Source organism: Canis lupus, chromosome 6 (assembly GCF_011100685.1).
Source record: "Canis lupus familiaris isolate Mischka breed German Shepherd chromosome 6, alternate assembly UU_Cfam_GSD_1.0, whole genome shotgun sequence".
Taxonomy (NCBI): Eukaryota; Metazoa; Chordata; class Mammalia; order Carnivora; family Canidae; genus Canis; species Canis lupus.
This window is the reverse complement of record NC_049227.1, coordinates 6,623,434-6,645,473: the sequence shown is the minus strand read 5'-3', so window position 1 is coordinate 6,645,473 and position 22,040 is coordinate 6,623,434. Positions and strand designations below refer to the sequence as shown.

Below are 22,040 nucleotides of genomic sequence, written 5' to 3'. Positions count from 1 at the left end.
AACTAAGGCACACACTCTAAAAAATAAACCAGAGCCTAACACCAGCAGTTCCTGGTACATAATGTTTAAGGTATAAAACTAACAGCTGTAACACATCACTGGTATTCCAATAACCTCATTCTAGAAGAATACAAGTGTTAGAAGACAGATCACCCAACACCTAGCCAAAATATTTATCAACCTCGAACCTTAAGAACTGTGAATAACACATATACTGTAAAACTTCAGTGTCATAAAAAAAGAGAAACTGACAAACACAGACATTAGCATTCATAATACAGAGTAGAAAATAAAACTGAAGTATCAACAACTGGAGGGAACAGCTACACAACAATCTCTGAAACTTCCTTGGGATTAGATAAGGACATCCCTCTAAAATCATTTGCACATATCCCAAACACCTAGAGACACAAAATAAAATGGAAGGCAGACAGTGGAACATTCTAATGTAACATTCTACCTCAAACTTTGTGACAACTGAATAATGAGGTAAAACTGTTTAATCCTCAAACACTCATGGGGTGGGGGTCCGATATACACAAACCCTTTGAGTGCTCATATTTTTGGAGTTTTGGATAAAGAAAGTATCCAAATTCATTATTTACACAAATAAAAAATAAAGAAAGAAGGCCTCAGAGGCTGAATAGTCTCTCCAATGAGTAACGTCTCAGTTTCTCAACTTTAGAAATATCACTGTTAGGTCTCGAGGTCCCTGAAAATTACTTTTAGTGTTTAACAATTCTGACAGCTCCCATCTTAGAGGAACCTGAATTACAGAATATAGATAAAAGGAAATACCTTAAAAGCACCACAATGACTTACAATACGAAAAGAAAAAGAGATTAGAATTAGTCCCTCCTACTCCAATCACCCCCCCTCCTTCCACACATATTTCCATATTTCCAACTTAGAGAAAAGGAAAGCCAATTTTCTTTCCCATCTTGAGTAGAAAGGTATATGCACACAGATTTCTAAGCAGCCAGAGGTAATGACTTCTCAACGATCTCGGGGAGATTTAAACCTTTTTTTGGAGGTAGGGGATTTAAATCTCGATTCACTTAGTGAATATTTTGTTTTCTGAATCATAAATGAACAAAAACAGGTCTAGCTATCTACAAAATTCATTACAAATACAACTGCTAGAGAACTCAAAAAGATTTGTGTATAAAATAAACAGAGTAGCATAACTCACTAAGGAAAGCTAGCATCATACATACTAATACTCTCTCTCCTTCCTTCATCCTCTTTTACAATTGCCTCCTTCTTCTGATGATCCTGAGCAATTTGGCTAGAATTCTCTTTGTCACTTGAGGGAGAATCACAGGCACCATCTGATTTCTTCTCAGTGGCCTCTTCATCTACTTTCTCCAAAGGATGGATTTTGACAATCCTCACCTTGAGCATTTTTTCCTTCCCAACCTATATAGGAGACAGGAGAGAATCAAAGATAATAAAGAAGAACCAGAAACCTAAAGATGTTTAGAATATACTATCCAATATTCACCCCACTCCACTTGATAAAAATTCACTGAACTCTGATACAGTCAAGTACAGTGATTTTTTCCAACTTAATTTCTCAGACTTCTAAATTGAAATAGGATACCTTAAAAAATAAAATGATTACCATCTAGTTCATAATTCATGCACCAATGTACTAAAGCCAAAAGGTAATCACTACAGTAACCTGACATATAGTTCAAGAATTTCTATTTTTAAGAAAATCAACTATAAAGGAGCACCTGGCTGGCTCAGTAGGAAGAGCATACGACTCCTGATCTCAGGGTGGTAAGTTCGAGCCTCACTTTGGGTGTAGATTACTTAAAAATAAAATCCTTAAAAAATAAGTATCAACTATACATAAGGATATCCAATTATTCTAGAATCATCTGGTTTTTTTTAATTTTTTTTTTTATTTTTATTTATTTCTGATAGTCACAGAGAGAGAGAGAGAGAGAGGCAGAGACATAGGCAGAGGGAGAAGCAGGCTCCATGCACCGGGAGCCCAACGTGGGATTCGATCCCGGGTCTCCAGGATCGCGCCCTGGGCCAAAGGCCCGCGCCAAACTGCTGCGCCACCCAGGGATCCTAGAATCATCTGTTGAAAAGACAATCTTTTCTTCATTTAATTATCTATTTCTATGAGAAATCAGTAGTGGGGGGTGCCCAGATGGTTTAGTTGGTTAACAGTCAGACTCTAGATCTCAGCTCAGGTCTTGATCTGAGGGTTGTATCAGCCCCATATTCGGTTCCACAATGGGCATGGAGTCTACTTAAAAAACAAACAAACAAAAAAAATCAGTGTGTGTATGGATGTAAGTGAGTCTATTTCTGGATGCTGTTCTTTTCCATTGATCTATTATTACTTAGCTGTCTTTATACAAATTGCACACCATCTTAATCAAAACTCAAAATCAGGGATCCCTGGGTGGCGCAGCGGTTTAGCGCCTGCCTTTGGCCCAGGGCACAATCCTGGAGACCCGGGATCGAATCCCACATCGGGCTCCCGGTGCATGGAGCCTGCTTCTCCCTCTGCCTGTGTCTCTGCCTCTCTCTCTCTCTCCCTATGACTATCATAAATAAATAAATAAATAAATAATAAATAAATAAATAAATAAATAAATAAATAAATCTTTAAAAAAAAAACAAAAACAAAAACTCAAAATCAGTATTATACCTCTAACAACTTTGTTGTTCTTTGTCAAAGTTATTTTGGCTAGGCTCTTTGCATTTCCACATGAATTTTATATATTTTTTAAAGATTTATTTATGGGGTGCCTAAGTCAGGGCTCCCTGCTTTTATCCTGGGATCAAAGCCTGGGTCAGGCTCCCTGCTCAGCAAGGAGCCTGCTTCTCCCTCTCCTTCTGCCCCTCCTCCCCAATTGTGTGCTATGTCTAATAAATAAATAACATCTTAAAAAAATTAAGATAGGGATCCCTGGGTGGCGCAGCGGTTTGGCGCCTGCCTTTGGCTCAGGGCGTGATCCTGGAGACCCGGGATCGAATCCCACATCAGGCTCCTGGTGCATGGAGCCTGCTTCTCCCTCTGCCTGTGTCTCTGCCTCTCTTTCTCTCTCTGTGACTATCATAAATAATAAATAAAAATTAAAAAAAAAAAATTAAGATATATTTATTGCAGAGAAAGAGGAAAAAAACGCAAGCCAGGGAGAGGGATAAGGAAGTTAGGGGAAGCCGACTCCTCACTGAGCAGGGAGCCCAGCACAGGGCTCAATCTCCAGACTGAGAAGTCACAACCTGAGCTGAAACCAAGAGTCGGATGGGGCCACTTAGGGACTCTAGCACATAAACTTTATGATTAGCTTGACAATTCCTACAAAAAAGTTGCTGAGATTTTTATTATTACTTTGTATTTTGAGTATAATTGAAAGCTGCCAGGATTTTATTGCAACTGTGGTGAATCTACACATCAATTTGGGAAGAATTGACATTTTAACAATACTGAGTTTTCTGACCCATGAACAAAAGGTCTATCATTTAAGGCCTCCTTTAATCCTTTAATTTCTCTCAGGAACATCTTATAATTTTTAGGGTATGGGTCTTGTGTATCTCTTGTCAAATTACTCCCAGAATATTTCACATTTTTTGGTATTACCATAAATGGTAATGATCTTTCTAGATTTCAATTTCCAATTGTCTGTTGCTAACATTGGTTTTTGTTATTACTTCTTGTATCCTGCTACCCTGCTAATAAACTCACTTATTAGTTCTAGTAGCTTTTATGGGAGATTGCAGGAGATTTTCTACATAGATAGTCATATTGTCTGCAAATAAAGATCACTTTAGGGGATCCCTGGGTGGCTTAGCGGTTTAGCGCCTGCCTTTGGCCCAGGGCGCGATCCTGGAGTCCCGGGATCGAGTCCCACGTCGGGCTCCCGGCATGGAGCCTGCTTCTCCCTCTGCCTGTGTCTCTGCCTCTCTCTCTCTCTGTATGTCTCTCATGAATAAATAAATAAATCTTAAAAAAAAAAAAAAAAAAAGAATTTTCATTTTATGAATAAGGGAACTAAATCAAAATTAACATGTTGGAACCATGGCTTTCACTCATATGTGGAATTTAAGAAACAAAACAGATGAACATGGGGAAGAGAAGGAAAAAAATGAAATAAGCTGAAATCAGAGAGGGAGACAAACCCTAAGAGACTCTTAAACTATAGGAAACAAATTGAAGGTTGCTGGAGGGGAGGTGGTGGTGGGGGAATGTGGTAACTGGGTGATGGGCATTGAGGAGGGCATGTGATATAAAGAGCACTGGGTGTTATATGCAAAAGAAAAATCACTAGATTACCTCTGAAACTAATACACTATATGTTACTTAAATTGAACTTAAATAAAAAAGAAAAAAAAATTAAATAAATATTTGAGCCTGTTTACCACCTCAACATTTCTGTGCAGATTCTGCAGGACATTATGGTAAAGCAACTAGCCCAGTACCCAGTACATACAGATATTTAACAAATATTAGTTCCCTCCCTCCCGAATCTTACTTTTAACCATTCAAAGGGTTTACTTTAGTCCTAAATTTTCATTTTAGTCAGTTATCCTTGTGCTATCTGAGCTAGAAAATTAAAATACAAATTTAGTTAAAAAAAAAAGAAGAGGGACACTTGGGTGGCTCAACAGTTGGGCGCCTGCTTTCGGCCCAGCGCATGATCCTGGAGTCCCAGGACTGAGTTCCACAACGGGCTCCTTGCATGAAGCCTGCTTCTCTCTCTGCCTGTGTCTCTGCCTCTCTCTCTCTGTCTCTCATGAATAAGTAAAATCTTTTAGGGCAGCCCAGGTGGCCCAGCAGTTTAGCGCTGCCTTCAGCTAGGGCGTGATCCTCGAGACCCGGGATCGAGTCCCACATGGGGCTCCCTGCATGGAGCCTGCTTCTCCCCTCTGCCTATGTCTCTGCCTCTCTCTCTCTCTCTGTCTCTCATGAATAAATAAAACCTTTAAAAATAAAATAAAATCTTAAAAAAGAAGAAGAAGAAGAAAGAGAAAAAAGTCAACTTGCTCACTATTATAGTGATGTGACATTCTTTGCCTGTTGGCACCTCAGATTTGGATTAAACATTATCTGAAAGTCTTTGAAATAAAGTATGAAAAAATTACACAACCACAAAAAGCAAAGATAGAAAAGTTATCAGAAAGGGATAAAACAGGGCAAACAAGGATGCAATGGTACACAGTATAATAATTACCAAAGTATTAACAAAATATTAAACATTCTCAACAATGAATATGGTTCTAAATTTGGTCCCTACAATATCTGATACTGAGTAAAGCAAACTTCAAATTTAATACAGGTTTACATGCAGAACTGCATTCTGTAATCTATACTGGAAGTTCTAATCTCAACATATGGTGAGTCAAATTGTACAAAAAAAGGGGGAGGTGCTTACCTCAAAATCACATTCTTCTCCCACAGCATATTTGGTCATGATCTCTAACCAAGCAGTATCTACTAATTTCTCTAAAGAGGCTGTATTATGGTGAACCATTTCCAGAACAAGTTTCTCGTACCAGGCAGGGAACTCCTCCTTTAAACTAAACAAACATGTGATTAGTTACCAAGAAAATGCAGAAAAAAACCTATCTGGAAAATTTTTTTTTTTCTATCTGGAAAATTAATCCAAATTAGTGCATACATTTCTTAAGCAAATATAAGCAGGCACTTGAGAAAACAAAGCTTAAAAACCATGTGGCAAGGGGATCCCTGGGTGGCTCAGCGGTTTAGCGCCTGCCTTTGGCCCAGGGCGCAATCCTGGAGTCCGGGGATCAAGTCCCACGTCGGGCTCCTGGCATGGAGCCTGCTTCTCCCTCCTCCTGGGTCTCTGCCTCTCTCTCTCTCTCTCTCTCTCTCTCTCTGTCTACCATAAATAAATAAATAAATCTTTAAAATAAATAAATAAATAAAATAAACATGTGGCAAGCAAGCCAAAGAAGGAACTGTTAAAAAGCTCTGTCTGTCAGATGGGCCTATCCAGGTTAGTTTTCTCATCTAGGAAAATAGAACTAATAGGCACATCAACAGTAAGGCTGAACATTTTCCCATTTGTTTGTATAGCAGACTTCCCTTTTTAGGTGTGAATTATTTATTCATATCCTTTACACATTTTTTTGTTAGAAGATCATAACTTGTGACACCTGGGTGGCTCAGCAGTTTGGCGCCTACATTCAGCCCAGGGCGTGATCCTGGAGTCCCAGGATCAAGTCCTGCATCAGGATCCCTGCATGGAGCCTGCTTCTCCCTCTGCCTATGTCTCTGCCTCTCTGTGTCTCTCATGAATAAATAAAATAAAATCTTAAAAAAAAAAAATCATAACTTGGGGCACCTGGGTGGCTCAGTGGGTGAGCGTCTGCCTTTGGCTCGGTTCGTGATCCCGTGGTCCTGGGATCAAGTCTCACGTCAGGCTCCCCACAGGGAACCTGCTTCTCCCTCTGCCTATGTCTCTGCCTCTCTCTGTATGTCTCATGAATAAATAAATAAAATCTTAAAAAAACAAAAAAAGAAAGAAAAGAAAACCATAACCTGATTCTATTCGTATTAGGCCTCAATCAATAAAATTCTTCCTTATGCATTCATTCATTTAGGTTTCACAATACCTTGTGAGCTATCTAGAATTTTCATTTTATAGGCAGCCCCGGTGGCTCAGTGATTTAGTGTTGCCTTCAGCCCAGGGTGGGATCCTGGAGACCCGGGATCGAGTCCCATGTCAGGCTCCCTGCATGGAGCCTGCTTCTCCCTCTGCCTGTGTCTCTGCCTCTCTCTCTCTCTCTGTATGTCTCTCAAGAATAAATAAATAAAATCTTTAAAAAAAAAAAAAAGAATTTAATTTTATGAATAAGGGAACTAAATCAAAATTAACATGTTGGAACCATGGCTTGAACTCCAAAGCCCCTGCAAAAGTAAAACAATGAGGTACTACTTTTCACTTATTAAACTACCAAAAAGAATTTTAATTAACATACCCAACATTGAACAAATGAAGAGTGCAACGTGGCACTCATGCATGCTGACAGCCTGTATTTCCACTCTTCTGGAAAGCAGTCTGACAACAATTATCACAAGTGTCATATGTGCACAAAGACAGTCACTGCTAGATTCTTCATGATAGCAGAAAATGGGAAGCAACCTAAATGGACACCTGTTAAGATCTCCATTCTGACCAGATTGTTTAATATTTGTGTTGCAGGGCAAAGGGGAAGATCAGGCACAAGAACATTCATGCAAATCCAAATACTAGGCTCACTATCATATTTCCAGTGACTCTGTGCTGTTTATAACTAAAAATGTTCCTCCAACAGACTACTACCCTTAAAAATCTCTTATCATACTGCCTTACAATTTACCTATGGAGTTATCTGCTATTCCTCAGTCCAATCAATAAACTTCTAGTCTCCCTGCCTTTGTTAAGGCTGTCACTTTTGTCTTCTCCCACCATCCTCCCTCCCAGCTTATCACTGTCCCAAGATGTCCTCAGACTGTCTTAACTCCACGAGGTCTTTCCCGACCCCTATAAATGCATGCTCTCCCTTAAGTTTCCCAGTCACTAGGCTTAAAACTTCATTACACACAGCTAACTCCTGGGGAGTGAGGGTGGACAGTGATGTTCAGATTCTTTTCTTTTTTTTTTAAGATCTTATTTACTTATTCATGATAGGACACAGACAGAGACAGAGACACAGTAGAGGGAGAAGCAGGCTCCATGCCGGGAGCCCAATGTGGAACTCGATCCCAGGACTCCAGGATCACACCCTGGGCCAAAGGCAGGCGCTAAACCGCTGAGCCACCCAGGGATCCCGATGTTCAGATTCTTATACTAACTCTGTATTGCTTACTTTCTTATAACATGTATACACTACTTTTATAAACAGAAAAAAATGGGGGATCCCTGGGTGGCTCAGGGGTTTGGCGCCAGCCTTTGCCCCAAGGCGTGATCCTGGAGTCCTGGTATCAAGTCCCGCATCGGGCTCCCAGCATGGAGTCTGCTTCTCTGCCTCTCTCTATCATGAATAAATAAATAATAACTCTTTTATTAAAAAATGATTTCTATTTAAATAAAAATTATAAAACCATACTTAATAAAAATTAAAACCATACTTAAATGAAAATTAAAGGGACACCTGGGTGGCTCAGTGGTTGAGCATCTGCCCTTGGTTCAGGGCATGATCCTGGAGTTCCTGGATCGAGCTCCACATTAGGCTCCCTCTGCCTGTGTCTCTGCCTCTCTATCTCTCGTGAATAAATAAAATCTTAAATATATATATATATATATATATATATATATAAAAAACCATACCTTTTCAGTAATCCCTCCCATCAAACCCTATACTCTCTCTGCTATCAAATCACTTCCCCAACTGTGTTCTTCAGAACTTCCCTCTGATGTAATGGCTTCTAAGGTCAAGTAAGTTTGGAATCCACAAGGTTAAACCAAGCTACAGTTTCTTTACTGGAGGGCTTCTGAAAATATTTAATATGCTAATGTGCATTATGAATTGTCAAAAAGAAAGTTGAAGGGGCTCTTCCAAAGTTAGGGCCAAAAAAACTCTTTTCAAAGGAAGGATTAGAGAATCCATCTCATTATTTCTATTCCCAATAACACCATAACTCTATACCTGAATACTATCCTAGCAAAAGTACATCAACTTCCCACCTGCTCTTCCTTCCCTAACTCATCCTACACACTGCTTCCAGATTAATCTCAAAGCCTAACTCCAATTGTTTCTTTCTTGATAAAAAATTATTGCTATCCTCCTACATTCACTGAATTAAATACAAATGCCTCATCTTGTCTTCTATAATTTGGTACAAACTATCCTTTCAAGTGTCACCTTCCTCATGAAGCGCCATGAAGTTTTCCCTAATGACTCCAAGTTTATCTCTAGTTTCTAAATTACCACTGTCTCTTTGTATGTAGGAAAGCAATTTATTTACATTTTTAAACTAAATTCTCTTACTTATTCTTAACATTTTTTCACTTGGTTCTCTTTGGGTTTTTCTAATATAATCATATTACAAGTAACAATAACTGAGTTCCTCCTTAGCACTCTTCATACTCTTTGTTGTAGGTTAATGGTTACCATCTTTTATTTACAAAGAATTTTCACACACATACCCAAAAAGACACCCAGAGAAGGTAGCATTATCTCTATTTGCAAAGAGCAAACAGTAAGTGCTTATATAGTGTAGAGGATAGCACCTAGGCACTGTAACCAAATCCAGAATAAGTCAAATATGAGACCTGCCCTCAAGAAATCCATAAGCTACTATGAAGGTTGGCAACTGCTCATGGGTCAAATTCAACCTACCACTAGTTTTTGTAAATTATCTTTTACTTATAGCCATTCTCAATTTTTTATGTTTTTATCTATGGCTGTTTTCACTGTACAATGTCAGAGATGAATAGTTGAGACACAAATCACATGGCCCACAAACCCTAAAATATTTACCAACTCACACTCTACAGAAAAGGCTGGCTAGGCCCTGGTCTAATAACACTAAACAAAACACATACATAAATTACACTAATCCGGGATCCCTGGGTGGCGCAGCAGTTTAGCGCCTGCCTTTGGCCCAGGGCGCAATCCTGGAGACTCAGGATCGAATCCCACATCGGGCTCCCGGTGCATGTAGCCTGCTTCTCCCTCTGCCTGTGTCTCTGCCTCTCTCTTTCTCTCTGTGTGACTATCGTAAATAAGTAAAAAAAATTAAAAAAATAAAATAAAAATAAAAAATAAATTACACTAATCCAAAATGGGACAATGTAAGTGACCAAGCAAAGAAGAAACAGACATCTGGTTAACAGACTCAACTAATTATTAGTCAATGATGGAGCCATTACTAGAACCAGGTCTCAAGTGAACCTAGTGCCATTACACCAACAAAAGAGCAGAACAGTATTAGATTACTAAACTGTATGCTCTCTGCTTATCTGCTATCAAGAGAAGTCAATGAAAAGCCCACAGAAAAAGCTTCTATTCCCAATTCCTTAAAGATTTGTTTAATTATCACCCCTGGTTTCCTTTTTTCTCTTTTTAAGATTTTATTTATTTATTCATGAGAGACACAGAGAGAAGGCAGAGACATAGGGAAAGGGAGAAGCAGACTCCTTGCAGGGAGCCTGATATGGGACTCGATCCCGGAACTCTGGGATCATGCCTGAGCTAAAGGTAGATGGTCAACAATTGAGCCACCCAGGAGTCCCTCACCCCTGGTTTCCATATATCTTTTGCATGCCCTACTGCCCAAATTCTGAGTGTTTTCTTTGAGAGAATACTCAGATGAGTAGGCACTTTGAACATAAACATGATTTTTTTTTTTAAGATTTTATTTATTCATGAGAGACACAGCAGAGAGAGAGAGACAGAGACACAGGCAGAGGGAGATGAAGTCTGTGAGGGGAGCCTGATAAGGGACTCGATCCCAGGACCCCAGGATCACAACCTGAGCCAAAAGCAGATGCTCAACTACGAAGCCATGCAGGTGCCCCTGTAGACATGATTTTTAAAAATACCTCATTCAATCACCCCATTTAGATAAACTGTCTTCAAACTGCTTTATGTTTGATACCTACTGTAAAGACTGTCTTAAATTTCAAATGACCACAAAATAAAGAAAACTTTCTAATTTGCTGTCTCCATATTACTTCTAGATTATCAACTTCCTTTGCTCAGAACCACATTTCCAGAGAGGCATCTGGGTGGCTGTCAGTTAAATGGTTTCACTCAGGTCATGATCTCAGGATTGCGAGATCAAGCTCGGTGAGCCCCGTGAGCCCTGCATCAGGCTGTGTGAGGAGCATGGAGCCTGCTTACGATTCTTTCCTTTTCCCTCTGCCCCTCCATACTCCTCACATGTGTACTCACTCTCTCTAAAAAACAAAACAAAAAACAAAAACTGTATTTCCAGAATTATTTCGGTTAAAGTATATAGAGCAAGAACAAAGCCTAGTAAATACCTAAATAAGGGTACACACAACTATATGTTCCATATACTTTGTTACCAGCAAAATACCACTAGGCAAGGGCACTCAGTCACCAATACATTATACTAATGTGATGTATTCCAACATATGCCCACAAATTTAAATGTAAATAATTTTACTGTAAATATTCCCCCTTTCCTAATAATACAAAAACGGTGCTACAAGAGCATTGCTTCTATTACTTACAGTTCAGCAACTTCCTGTTCCTCCTCCCAGGCCTCCTTGTGTGTTAGTTGACTGCTTCCAGTACTCTTACATGTCCAAATGCGCTCACTGTACCTTTCCAGGCGGGCCTCATACTCTCTTGTTAGCGGTGGCTCAGGAAAACAATATTCAAGCAAAAGAGACAACTTATCCATATCCAAAAAATACTTTATTACATAAAAAAATCTATAGCATCCTTTCTATAATATACAGCATAAAAAGCTAAAATTGAAATCAGAGTTTTCAAGTGACAAATAAAAAACAAATGATTTAAAAAATGACTAAAATGGTTTGTCATGGGGCACTTGAGTGCCTCAGTCAAAGCATCTCCCTTCAGCTCAGGTCATGATCATGGGTCCTGGGATCAAGCTCCTCATTGGCTCCCTGCTTAGGGCGTCGGCTGGGAGTCTGCTACTCCCCACTACCCCTCCCCTGCTCGTGTTCTCTCTCACTCAAATAAATAAATAAATAAAATCTTTTTTAAAAAAATAAAAAAAAATTTTTTTTAATTAGTATCTTGTTATAATTGTGATTTCTTCAATTCACCTGTTTCATTTCAAGAAGACTCTCATAAGGAAAAAAAAAAAGACTCATAGCGCTGAAAATTTTTAAGAAAAAATAAAGGTAAATTAAACACGTCATGAGGAATAAGAATTTAAGGTATATGGAATTGTTACACAACTCAGATGGTCAGCAAGCTTAAGAATTTGCTCCATGGAAAGATGAGAGGACTACCCCAATCTCATAGGCAGTTTGGAATAACCCTGTGCATATGCTAATAATCCTTTACTAGAAGCCGTCTATTTCTCAGAAACACCCGTTGATCCTTAAGAGTTTAAAAAATAAATTCCATAAAGCCGTAAAAATAATTGATATCATATTTACCCAGTCTTTATGTCATCCCAATAATACTACACTCACAAGTCATTTACCATACACTGTTTGATCTTTGTAAGGCAAATGGAGGAAGAGACTGTCATATGTTAGTGCCTTATAAATGGTAACTTTCCACACCAGCCCAACTAGAATTCACTACCAGAGAGCCATATTCAAATTCAAACAAGTAACTAATTTACTTTACACACAGCAACAGATGCTACCCAAGAAAATAAACTGACACAACTAGAGAATTAGCTGCCAATCTCTGTACTTTCCAAGTGACACTTTTTTACAGTAGTTGAAATAAAAGTATTTAAACAACTTCCTCTATAATATCACCTCACAACTAAACAAATAATTCATTCTTAATATATGGACATTCTTTGTTTTCCAGGGTTAATAATCCGTGAAATTATGGATGACAGAGATAAATCCATAGATAGTCCAAAAATAGTAGTTTCATCCAATAGTGTAAGCACCTTCCCTTATCATGTCTTTTTCTGGATCTGCTGAAAACAAAACATAAGTCTATTTTCCTCACTGGGGAACGGTGCTAATATTTAAATGTATAAACAAGAGTATCAGCAACAACCAAGAGTCAAGCTTCCATATAAAGCTATGTAAATTAAATCTCACTAAAAATTTATAAAAACTTATAGGAAGAAAAGGAAATAGCATGGCTTCCAAAGTGACATTATCACTTTGCGATGCCTGGGTGGCTAAGTGATTGAGTGTCTGTCTGTCTTTGGTTCAGGGCAGGATCCCGGGGTCCCTGGATCAGAGTACCGCATCGGGCTTCCTCCAAGGAGCCTGCTTCTCCCTCTGCCTGTGTCTCTGCCTCTCTCTCCGTCATGAATAAATAAAATCTTAAAAAAAAAAAAAAGTGACATTATCATAACTAACCAACAAAATTGTTACCTGTTTTGCACTAAGAAGGGGAGGTAAAATAATGATAGGATCAGTAAGTAGATTTAAACATTCAAAAAGCTTGGTAACATTCTAATGCACTATTTAGTTATACTGAAGAAATTCACTATGTAATCAGAAAGGATGTAAGATAAACAAGTATGTCCTAAAGAAAGAGTATTAAGTTTCTGGTATTAGCTGTTATTTTTAAAAGTAGGAATAATGGGGGATCCCTAGGTGGCTCAGCAGTTTAGCGCCTGCCTTCAGCCCAGGGTGTGATCCTGGAGTCCTGGGATCCACATTGGGCTCCCAGCATGGAGCCTGCTTCTCCCTCTGCCTGTGTCTCTGCCTCTCTCTGTCTCATGAATAAACAAAATCTTAAAAAAAAAAAAAAAAAAAAAAAAAAAAAGTAGGAATAATGTGCCCAATCATCCTCCTTTGACCAACATGGCCAGTAACACACAAGACTGTATCACCAGAATGCCTCAATGATACCTCTAAACCAACTTTTTCTAAACTAAACTTTTATTACACTTTCCCTCTCTCCTAAGCTTGCTTCTTCACAGTTATTCCCAATGCCAGTGAAAGAAAGGCCCTAAATGTCCAAGTCAGAAACCAGGGAATCATCTCAGGTCTTCAGTTCCTAATTGCAACCTCATATCTATTTCTCAGTTCATTTCCTCCTCTTCCACAACTGCACGCCATTATTCAAATTCAGCCTCTGATCCTCACTTCAACCAGCCAAAACATTTTTAAACATTTTAATTGGCCTCACTGGTAATCCTTCTCTGGTCCTTTGTGCTTCTCACCCAAACATTCTTCTCCACAATCTTATTTGTTTTTAAACCCAGTTCTTCCTCTTAACTTTAAAATCTCATTTGCCCTCAGGCCCCTGAAATGCAAATATGTTCACACAGGGAAGCAATCCTCTGGCTCCCAGACTACTGAAAATCACGCCACCAATCAAGACTTTGTTGAGCAAGTTCCGTAATTTTTATGAAGAAAAAAGAAACTTTTTTCCTTCAAACAACACATATTTAAGTATCAATTTTTTTTTTTTTACTGATTATGCTTTTGCAAACAAGTCCCTTCTATCTACTCTGATACTTATCCTTCCCACCCTTCTCCGAAAAATCACTATTAGTAGAGCATTCTCATTTTGGATGGATCACATCCATTCCCATTACTTCGATTACTATCTATATGATAGTAATTTCACCAGCTCAGTCTCCTCTCTGAAGTCTGGGCCCATGTAACACACTAGCAATACAGACACCTCTATTTGGATATCCACAGCAACTCAATAGAAGAACATCCAAACTAAACACTCACTTCCTACACTCCCAGTCAAAACAAAAAGGAAAAAAAAAAAAAAAGAAAACACTAGATCCTCTATTATCTGAGAATGACCCACTAACCAAGTAACAACCAAAACATTATCCTTGATTCCTCCCCAATCACCAAATCCGGTCACATCTACCTAATTTATTTCTGAAATCTATTGTACTTCTCAAGGGCTAGTAAATTAGTTCAGACTCTCATACCTGTCACTAGTTTATTTAACAAAGGCCTCACTAGTTTTTTGTTTTTTTTTTAAGAATTTATTTAATCATGAGAGACACAGAGAGAGAGGCAGAGACATAGGAAGAGGGAGAGAAGCAGGCTCTGTGCAGAGAACCCAATGCAGGACTAGATCCCAGGACTCTGGGATCATGCCCTGAGCCAAAGGCAGACACTCATCAGGCGTCCCTGGGCTCACTAGTTTAGTTGCCACTAGTTTCTAGGCTGCAAATCCATTCTCAACGCTGCAGCCACAGCGAGCTTCCTACCTAAGCACCTGCTTCTATCCTACTGGAATCTGTAAACTGCTTCCCATACACATAAGGCAAAAAGCCCAAACACCTCAGCCTATCTCCCAAGGACCTATGTGGTTTAGCCCCGCTAAACAGCTCGATCTCCATTCCCACTTCTTCACTCCAGCTACAGAAATCTTTCAAGTTTTAAAATTCAATAACTTTCAAATTCACAAACTCTTCAAAAAGCACAAACCTCGGGCAGCCCGGGTGGCTCAGCGGTTTAGCGCCGCCTTCAGCCCAGGGTGTGATCCTGGAGACCGGGGATCGAGTCCCATGTCAGGCTTCCTGCATGGCGCCTGCTTCTCCCTCTGCCTATCTGTGTCTCTCATGAATAAATAAATAAAATCTTAAAAAAAAAAAAAAAAGGCACAAACCTCTACTCTTCATTTAACTACAGTCTAATTATAGTTCAGATCTCAACTTAAAAGTAACTTTACCCAGGAAACATTTCCTGAACCCTGAAATACGGTAGATTGTCTTTCCAAATGGTCATCTCCCTTCCATAAAAGGATTCTACTTCTCCACCCTCTGCCCTGTGGCTTGCAATGTCTCAAAGAGTAATGCCCATCCCCTCCTCACTGGTGTTAGGCTTAGCCACATGACTTGCTTTGATGAACAGATAGGATAGATGCCACCACAAAGAAACTTAAAAAGCCATCATGGTATCCTCCAGGTCTTTTGGCCACTAGAAAAGCACGTTAGGAACAGGGACTGTTCCTTCAGCCTGGGTCTTGGAATAAGAAAAATGTGTCTTTCCTTTTACCTGTCTTCCTTTTTTTCAAATGTGGCCATTAGAAAACCTTTAATCCCACGTGGCTCACATTATATTTCTATTGGACAGCAGTGCACTATCTTCGTTAGGTTTACATCTAGGAATGAATGAATGCCCTCTGACAATACATGAAAGTTTCTGACTAGTCATATAAGATTAATCTCAAAAGTTCAAAACTAAAATTCCTACAACCCCAACAGCAGCGTTTTTAAGTTTATGTAACTCTGTTCTGGTTATTACTTTGACTTACGTTAAGAGAAAAAGAAAAAAAAAAAAAAAGTTCAAATCAAGAGAAAAAAAAAGTCCATTATAAGGATATTCAGTCAGCTGCCTCTAAATCCTATTTCAGATTTTAGGTTACCAAAATAAGTCACTTACTCTCAAATAACCACTCAGAGCAAATGCCAATTGAGGTTTTTATGTTCCAGCCACTGCTGCACATATAATTGCAGACAAAATGTCAAAGCAATTCTCCAAAGGTTGTGTAAGTTATAAATGACAAGATATTCTCAAATCCTGTATCTCATTAAACATCTACTTTTTCATGAATTCAAGAGCTACCTCCTTATCACAATATGCTGATTCTTTGTTCTCTTTAGCCTTGTATGGATTGCTTCTTTCAATAAAGTACTTGACAGCCTGAAAGGAAGTGGCCCACAAAAGTATGGAGGTTAAATAAGCATAACTATAACCCTAAGAGCTCTACGTGAAATGACAAAGCACCAATTTAAAGATTTGCTTTTTATCCTCTTTTCTGTCTTTGGAACAGTCTGTCATCAAGTTAGAGGCAATTCTCATCTAGTTTAACTCCTTAAAGAAATTAAATTACAAAAATCAACATAAGAACTCACTATTCCAACGTCCAATAAAATCCAGGCTTGCGGGATCCCTGGGTGGCGCAGCGGTTTAGCGCCTGCCTCTGGCCCAGGGCGTGATCCTGGAGACCCGGGATCGAATCCCACGTCAGGCTCCCGGTGCATGGAGCCTGCTTCTCCCTCTGCCTATGTCTCTGCCTCTCTCTCTCTCTCTCTCTCTCTCTCTCTGTGACTATCATAAATAAATAAAAAAAAAATTAAAAAAAAAAAAATCCAGGCTTGCAACTACAATTTAAGTCCAACTCTTAAAACATGATCTAGTCACTCTTGCCTACTGCCAGATTAACTATGTTCTAACAGCCCCTCATTACACCATCTAAAAGCTCTCATATGTTGAGACTACAAAGATTATGAAGTAGTTGTTTCTAAGCTTTACAGAGGAAGATAGGTAAAGCAATACAACAAAACATTAGCCTACAGCAGGCTGCTTATAGCTTCAGTTCCTCCTCAAAACTCATCTTGACATAGTCACTTAGTTCTCCTATTGCCAGATAATCACATCAAGAATTGATTTCGGTAAAGTTAATTTTTCCAAAGAAGATCTAGTGTATTGCCTTAGTACTAACCTAGGAACTAATGTGCCACAGATTCAAAGCTATAATACAATAAACATAATCAATATATAAAACCCAGGCATTAAATTTATGCATCATTCACAACTACCACTGTAATTTTAATGAGGAGGTACAATAATGCCTACAAGAACATACCAGCTTTAAGTCAATAAAATATCTCACTGATGTGCTATTGCATATACATGCAATCAAAAGGTAGGTGTTAGGAGAAAATTAAAGTACCAAATTCTATTAAAAACATAATTGTAAATATAAATTAATAAGTGGAAATAACAGGGCAGCCCGGGTGGCTCAGCGGTTTAGCGCCGCCGTCAGTCCAGGGCCTGATCCTGGAGTCCCGGGATCGAGTCCCGCCTGGGGCTCCTGCATGGAGCCTGCTTCTCCCTCTGCGTGTCTAACAAATAAACCTTTAAAAAACATACAAAAACTTAAAAAAAAAAAAAGGAAATAACATACTTCAAATGCTAGTTTGACCACATACTAGTTCTCTATGAACTCACTATGAGCCTAATAAAGAAATATGCATAAAGAAATATGCCTACCTACCAACCACACAGTACAATTGTTTAAAACCATCCCCGGGACGCCTGGGGTGGCTCAGCGGTTGGGTGTCTGCCTGCAGCTCAGGGGGTAATCTCAGGGTCCTGGGATCGAATCCCGCATCAGGCTCCCTGCATGGAGACTGCCTCTCCCTCTGCCTCTCTCTGTGTAATAAATAAATAAAATCTTATAAAAAAAAATCCTTAAAGTACTTCCACTTGTAGAAATTAACCAAGGAAGCAACTTCTCCCTCCCATATGCAACACAATTTAAGAACTCCTTTGTTAAAAAGGGTTCTAAATACCAGGATAGGCAATTCTTTAAATGAAGAATTTTTTTAAATACCTAACACTTAAAAAATTTCAAATTTCAATTTTCAACTGCCATCATTAACAAACTCATACATACCATTGCATTTCAATGATTTCTCTAAATGATACAAAAAGGCCTGGGCTGCCAGGTCTAAATTAGCTATCTATAGCCATTTTTTACATGGCTCAATACTTACCAGACTTCGAGCTTGTCTCTATTGGGTATTTCTTACACTACACTAGAACCAGACGTGAAAAATAAACATCTGATAATATTAGTACCAATCAAATACTCAAAAAATGATGTTTAAATAACATTTGAAAAGGACATATATGGCATATTCCCACAGTAATTTTTTTTACCCCACTGATGTTTTTAAGTATTTCAAAAAATAAAAAAGTAGGACACTTAGAAAAATGCTGTATTCAGTGGAGCTAGAGTACTTCTCCAAAGCTTTCCAAAAGTCCTAACAGGAAAAAAAAAAAAAAAAAAAAAAGGATTACCACCTGAACCCCTCCCTGAAATGCACCTTACCTGAGACCACAAATTGACACAGAAGCTGCCTTCTTGTCTGGATTTAATTAAAGGGAAAAAGTAGAAAAGCACTGCATTCTACCCCTAAGTCTCATCATTTCAGTGTCTGACCTTTAACAAGACCTCAACCCTCTGGGCTCACCTGGCAAAGAGGCAGGAGAACCTGACCATCCCCAAGATCCATTTCAGCTACAAGAAGATGCTATAGCTATATTTCTCCAAGAGCCTTCTTATACCACAGGCTCACTTTCCAGGTCTCTTTGTATGTAAACACCCAACCTCACAAACTGCACTGGAACAAGAATGAGGCTATCTTGTAAAGCATAATAATAGAGGATCAAAGAGAAATGAAATCAAATGACATCGCTCGCATGGGCAATGGGCACTTCCTCCCCTAAGGAAGCAAGCAAGCAAACAGAAACTAAGAAATTCAGTCCTTTCAAAGGAAAAAGGGCTGATGAAACTCAATAATAAAGTGGCCTTCAGTCTCGCAGCATTCCATACATTAAAGAAAGCATGATTCTTTTTGCACTCTTGAAAAGGGCATTCATAAAAGAAAAAAGTAAATAAAAGTCGTACAGCTAAAAGACTCTAAGCTTGGGCAAGGAACCTTAAACGAGGATTAGAAAAAGAGGATGCGTCTTATTTAAAACATCAGTCTCCTATTCCTAAAATACAACATAAAAACTTTACGCATGCTTTCGTATTTTTCAAACGTTCCTTTTAAATTTTTTTTAAAAACAAATACCGATCTCCTGCTAAATCGCCAGCATTTCAAACCCGTGCGTGCCGGGGAAGGCAAGCCTCAGCTCCCCCAAGATAACTTTTTCTTCCCCTGCCCCTAAGTCTCGTCCGTCTTGGGGATGTGCCTGACGATCCTGTCACTTCATCACCAGCCTCAAGTCCGCTCGGGAGAAGAAAAACACAAGAGCCCCCGCGGAGATGGGGGTAAAACGCACCAAAAAATCTTGCACACGACGCATCACAAGGCCGCGTGGATTCAATTTCAAAAACTTAAGTTGCAGGTTTAATTTTACAAAGACAGAGAAAGCGAGCAAACGAAAGCCCTCTCCCGGGCATACTTCGGGCCTAAAGCCGCCCGGGGGCAGGGGGCTCGCTCCTCGAAAGCGAGGCCCGGGGAAAGGATGCAGGGCGCGGGGCTCCGGGCCGGCCCGCGCCCCCACCCCGCGGGACGGGCTCGAGCTCCGGCCCGGGGTGCAGGCCCGCCGGCGCCCGGCGCGCTGACAGCTGCCACCGGCGCGGGCTACGAGGCCCGCCGGGCCGCGGCGTGCCCCCGGCCCACCCCGCCCCACCCCGCCGGCGGCCTCCCGGCCAGGCTGGAAAGGATACTCTCGGGTGCGGAAAGCCTCCTGAGTGTGCGCGATCGTGAAGAGCGGCTCCTCGCCCGGCAGCGGCTTCACCAGCGGGAAGGGCTTGCGGCCCAGGAGCGGCGCCATCGCGGCGGCGGCGGAGGCGGCGGCGGCGGCCCGGAAGGTGGCGGCTCGTCGGAGAGCCCGCGGCGCAACACTAGGCCCCGCGGCCCGGAGCGAGCGCCTGGCTCCCGGGGGTGGGGTGGGGGAGGGGAGGGGTGAGAGGGCGGCGCGAACTCGGCTCCCTCACTGCTGGCGCGGCCGCGCGAGGGCCAGGCAACGGGACGCAAGGACACGGAACTCCCACGCACACCGCTGCGCCGCCCGGCAGCCTCCGGCCCAACCTCAGCTACGGGTCCCCGCGTTCGGCAGTCACGACTCCTCAGCGGCACCGGAGGAAATTATTGAAAAATGGCGGGAGATTCCCCTCCTCCCCCCCGCCCGGCCAGCGCACACACTAACTTGCTCCCCTGTGGCGCCGGTGGCGAATGCTCCAATAGGCGGAGAGCTGATCAGCGCTCACAGCCTATTGGCCCAGGGCAGCTGCCGCTCTGCGCTTGGGTCCCGCCCTCTTTCCCGGCCGCGTAGTTGGGTTGCCTCGCACTAGAGGGCAGTATGAAGAGGTGAAAGGTCACATTATGTAAGCGCTGGTGACAGGCCTGCGGGCCTGCAGCGGCGGAGTTGAAAATGGGAGACGGGGGGGACCGAAAGGCCTGGAATTCAAAGAGGTCAGGCCAGAGAAGTCCCTTAACATATATAGACACTGCGCCATCTGTCACCGACGGCGACACCGACATCCGGGCACCACTGTCCGTATGGTGTGCCGGAGGGGGAGGGGGAGCGCGCGGCCAGGGGCTTTGTCTTTCCACTTGTGCTCCGCCCCCTTCTTAAAGGCGCCGCGCTCGGCCACGCCCGGGGATGCGCGGTGGGGGCGGAAGGGGGTTGGCGGGAAGAAACCCCTGGACCTAACCCGCTGGAAGGTTCTATGGAAGGTCAACTGGAGCCTCAGCCTTGCTCACCCCAAAGTTAACTTCTAGAAGAGAGTGTGGTTGAGATCTGGTTATTAGTATGATGTTTGTTTTTAGGGGCTTGGTGGAAAAGATAATAGAGAAGCTTCTTTGGAAAAATACCTTAAAGGCCATATCTATTAAAGATACATAAAAAAAAAAAAAAGATACATCCATTAATTCAGAGTAGCCTTTACTAGCACCTCCAGTGTTCAGGGCCTTGTACTGGGAGATGCAGAGAAAGAAAAGAGGCACAAGTTAGGACAGTGCTGTGATGAGTAGGGTACAGAGGGCACAGTAGGAAGACAGCACTAACAGCCTGGAGAAGAGCCTTTCGAGCTGCTTCTCCAAACCAACGACTCTCACACAGTCCACAGCCGTGTTTGGCTATCCAGTACAACCCAAAACACTCAATTCTCTCCCCATTTAATCATACCCCTCGTTCAAAGACCTTCACTGGCCTCAGATGTACCTTCCCAGCCTGTTCTTGAACAGGGCTAGACTGCTAAGTGTCCCTGAAAGTAGTGGTGCATGCCAATGCCAGGCCCTTTTCTTCTCATTTTGAGGTAAGAAGTATCCCTATCATCCCCTGCCACCCCCCCAGTAAAATGTAAGTTCCAGGTCAGATGTCATGTGAAAGAGCCACCTCTGATCACCTAGCAGACAGGGGAGGGCATCTTCCTTCAGTAGCCATTTCTTCTAGGAGGGTTAGGGGCAACCTCAGGGCATTTGAGTTGATTGTGAAAAGATAAGTAGCAGGGCACCTGGGTGCTCAGTGGTTGGGCATCTGCCTTCGGCTCAGGGTGTGATCCTGGGGTCCTGGGATGGAGTCTTGTATCAGGCTCCCTGCAGGGAGCCTGCTTCTCCCTCTGCCTATGTCTCTGCCTCTCTCAGTCTGTCTCTCATGAATAAATAAATAAAATCTTAAAAAAAAAAAAAAAGCACTTCACTAGGCAGAGAAATGAGAGATGAACGTTCTAAGCAGGAGCAGCGGGACCAACTTGGTAAATTCAGGACAACATACCTAAAACTGGGGGTTTGAGGTAGGAAATATCAAGAAATGAGAGTGGCAAAGAAAGTGATCATCCTGGTCACAGTGTGTGATGCTTGGAGTGACCACTTAGAAGGAATTATAGTTGTTTGTGGCAGGGATACCAAGGGACCCAAATGTAACAAGATCATGGGAGACAGATTGAGAGATTTGAGAGGCACACGCTAG

At 41.3% G+C, this 22,040-nt stretch overlaps 1 protein-coding gene across 1 annotated transcript in view; it reads right to left on the bottom strand.

Annotated features, from left to right (window-relative positions):
- The window catches only part of BAZ1B (bromodomain adjacent to zinc finger domain 1B), a 69,104-nt gene extending 49,145 nt beyond the window's left edge, over positions 1–19,959 (bottom strand). The window contains exons 1-4 of the mRNA XM_038539121.1: positions 19,795–19,959; positions 11,178–11,294; positions 5,403–5,547; positions 1,218–1,419 (exon numbers count right to left, since the gene is read on the bottom strand). Coding sequence (XP_038395049.1) covers positions 1,218–1,419; positions 5,403–5,547; positions 11,178–11,294; positions 19,795–19,901 — 571 coding nt within the window. The 5' untranslated portion in view covers positions 19,902–19,959. The remainder of the gene's footprint in view (positions 1–1,217; positions 1,420–5,402; positions 5,548–11,177; positions 11,295–19,794) is intronic.
- Positions 19,960–22,040: the final 2,081 nt, after the last annotated feature.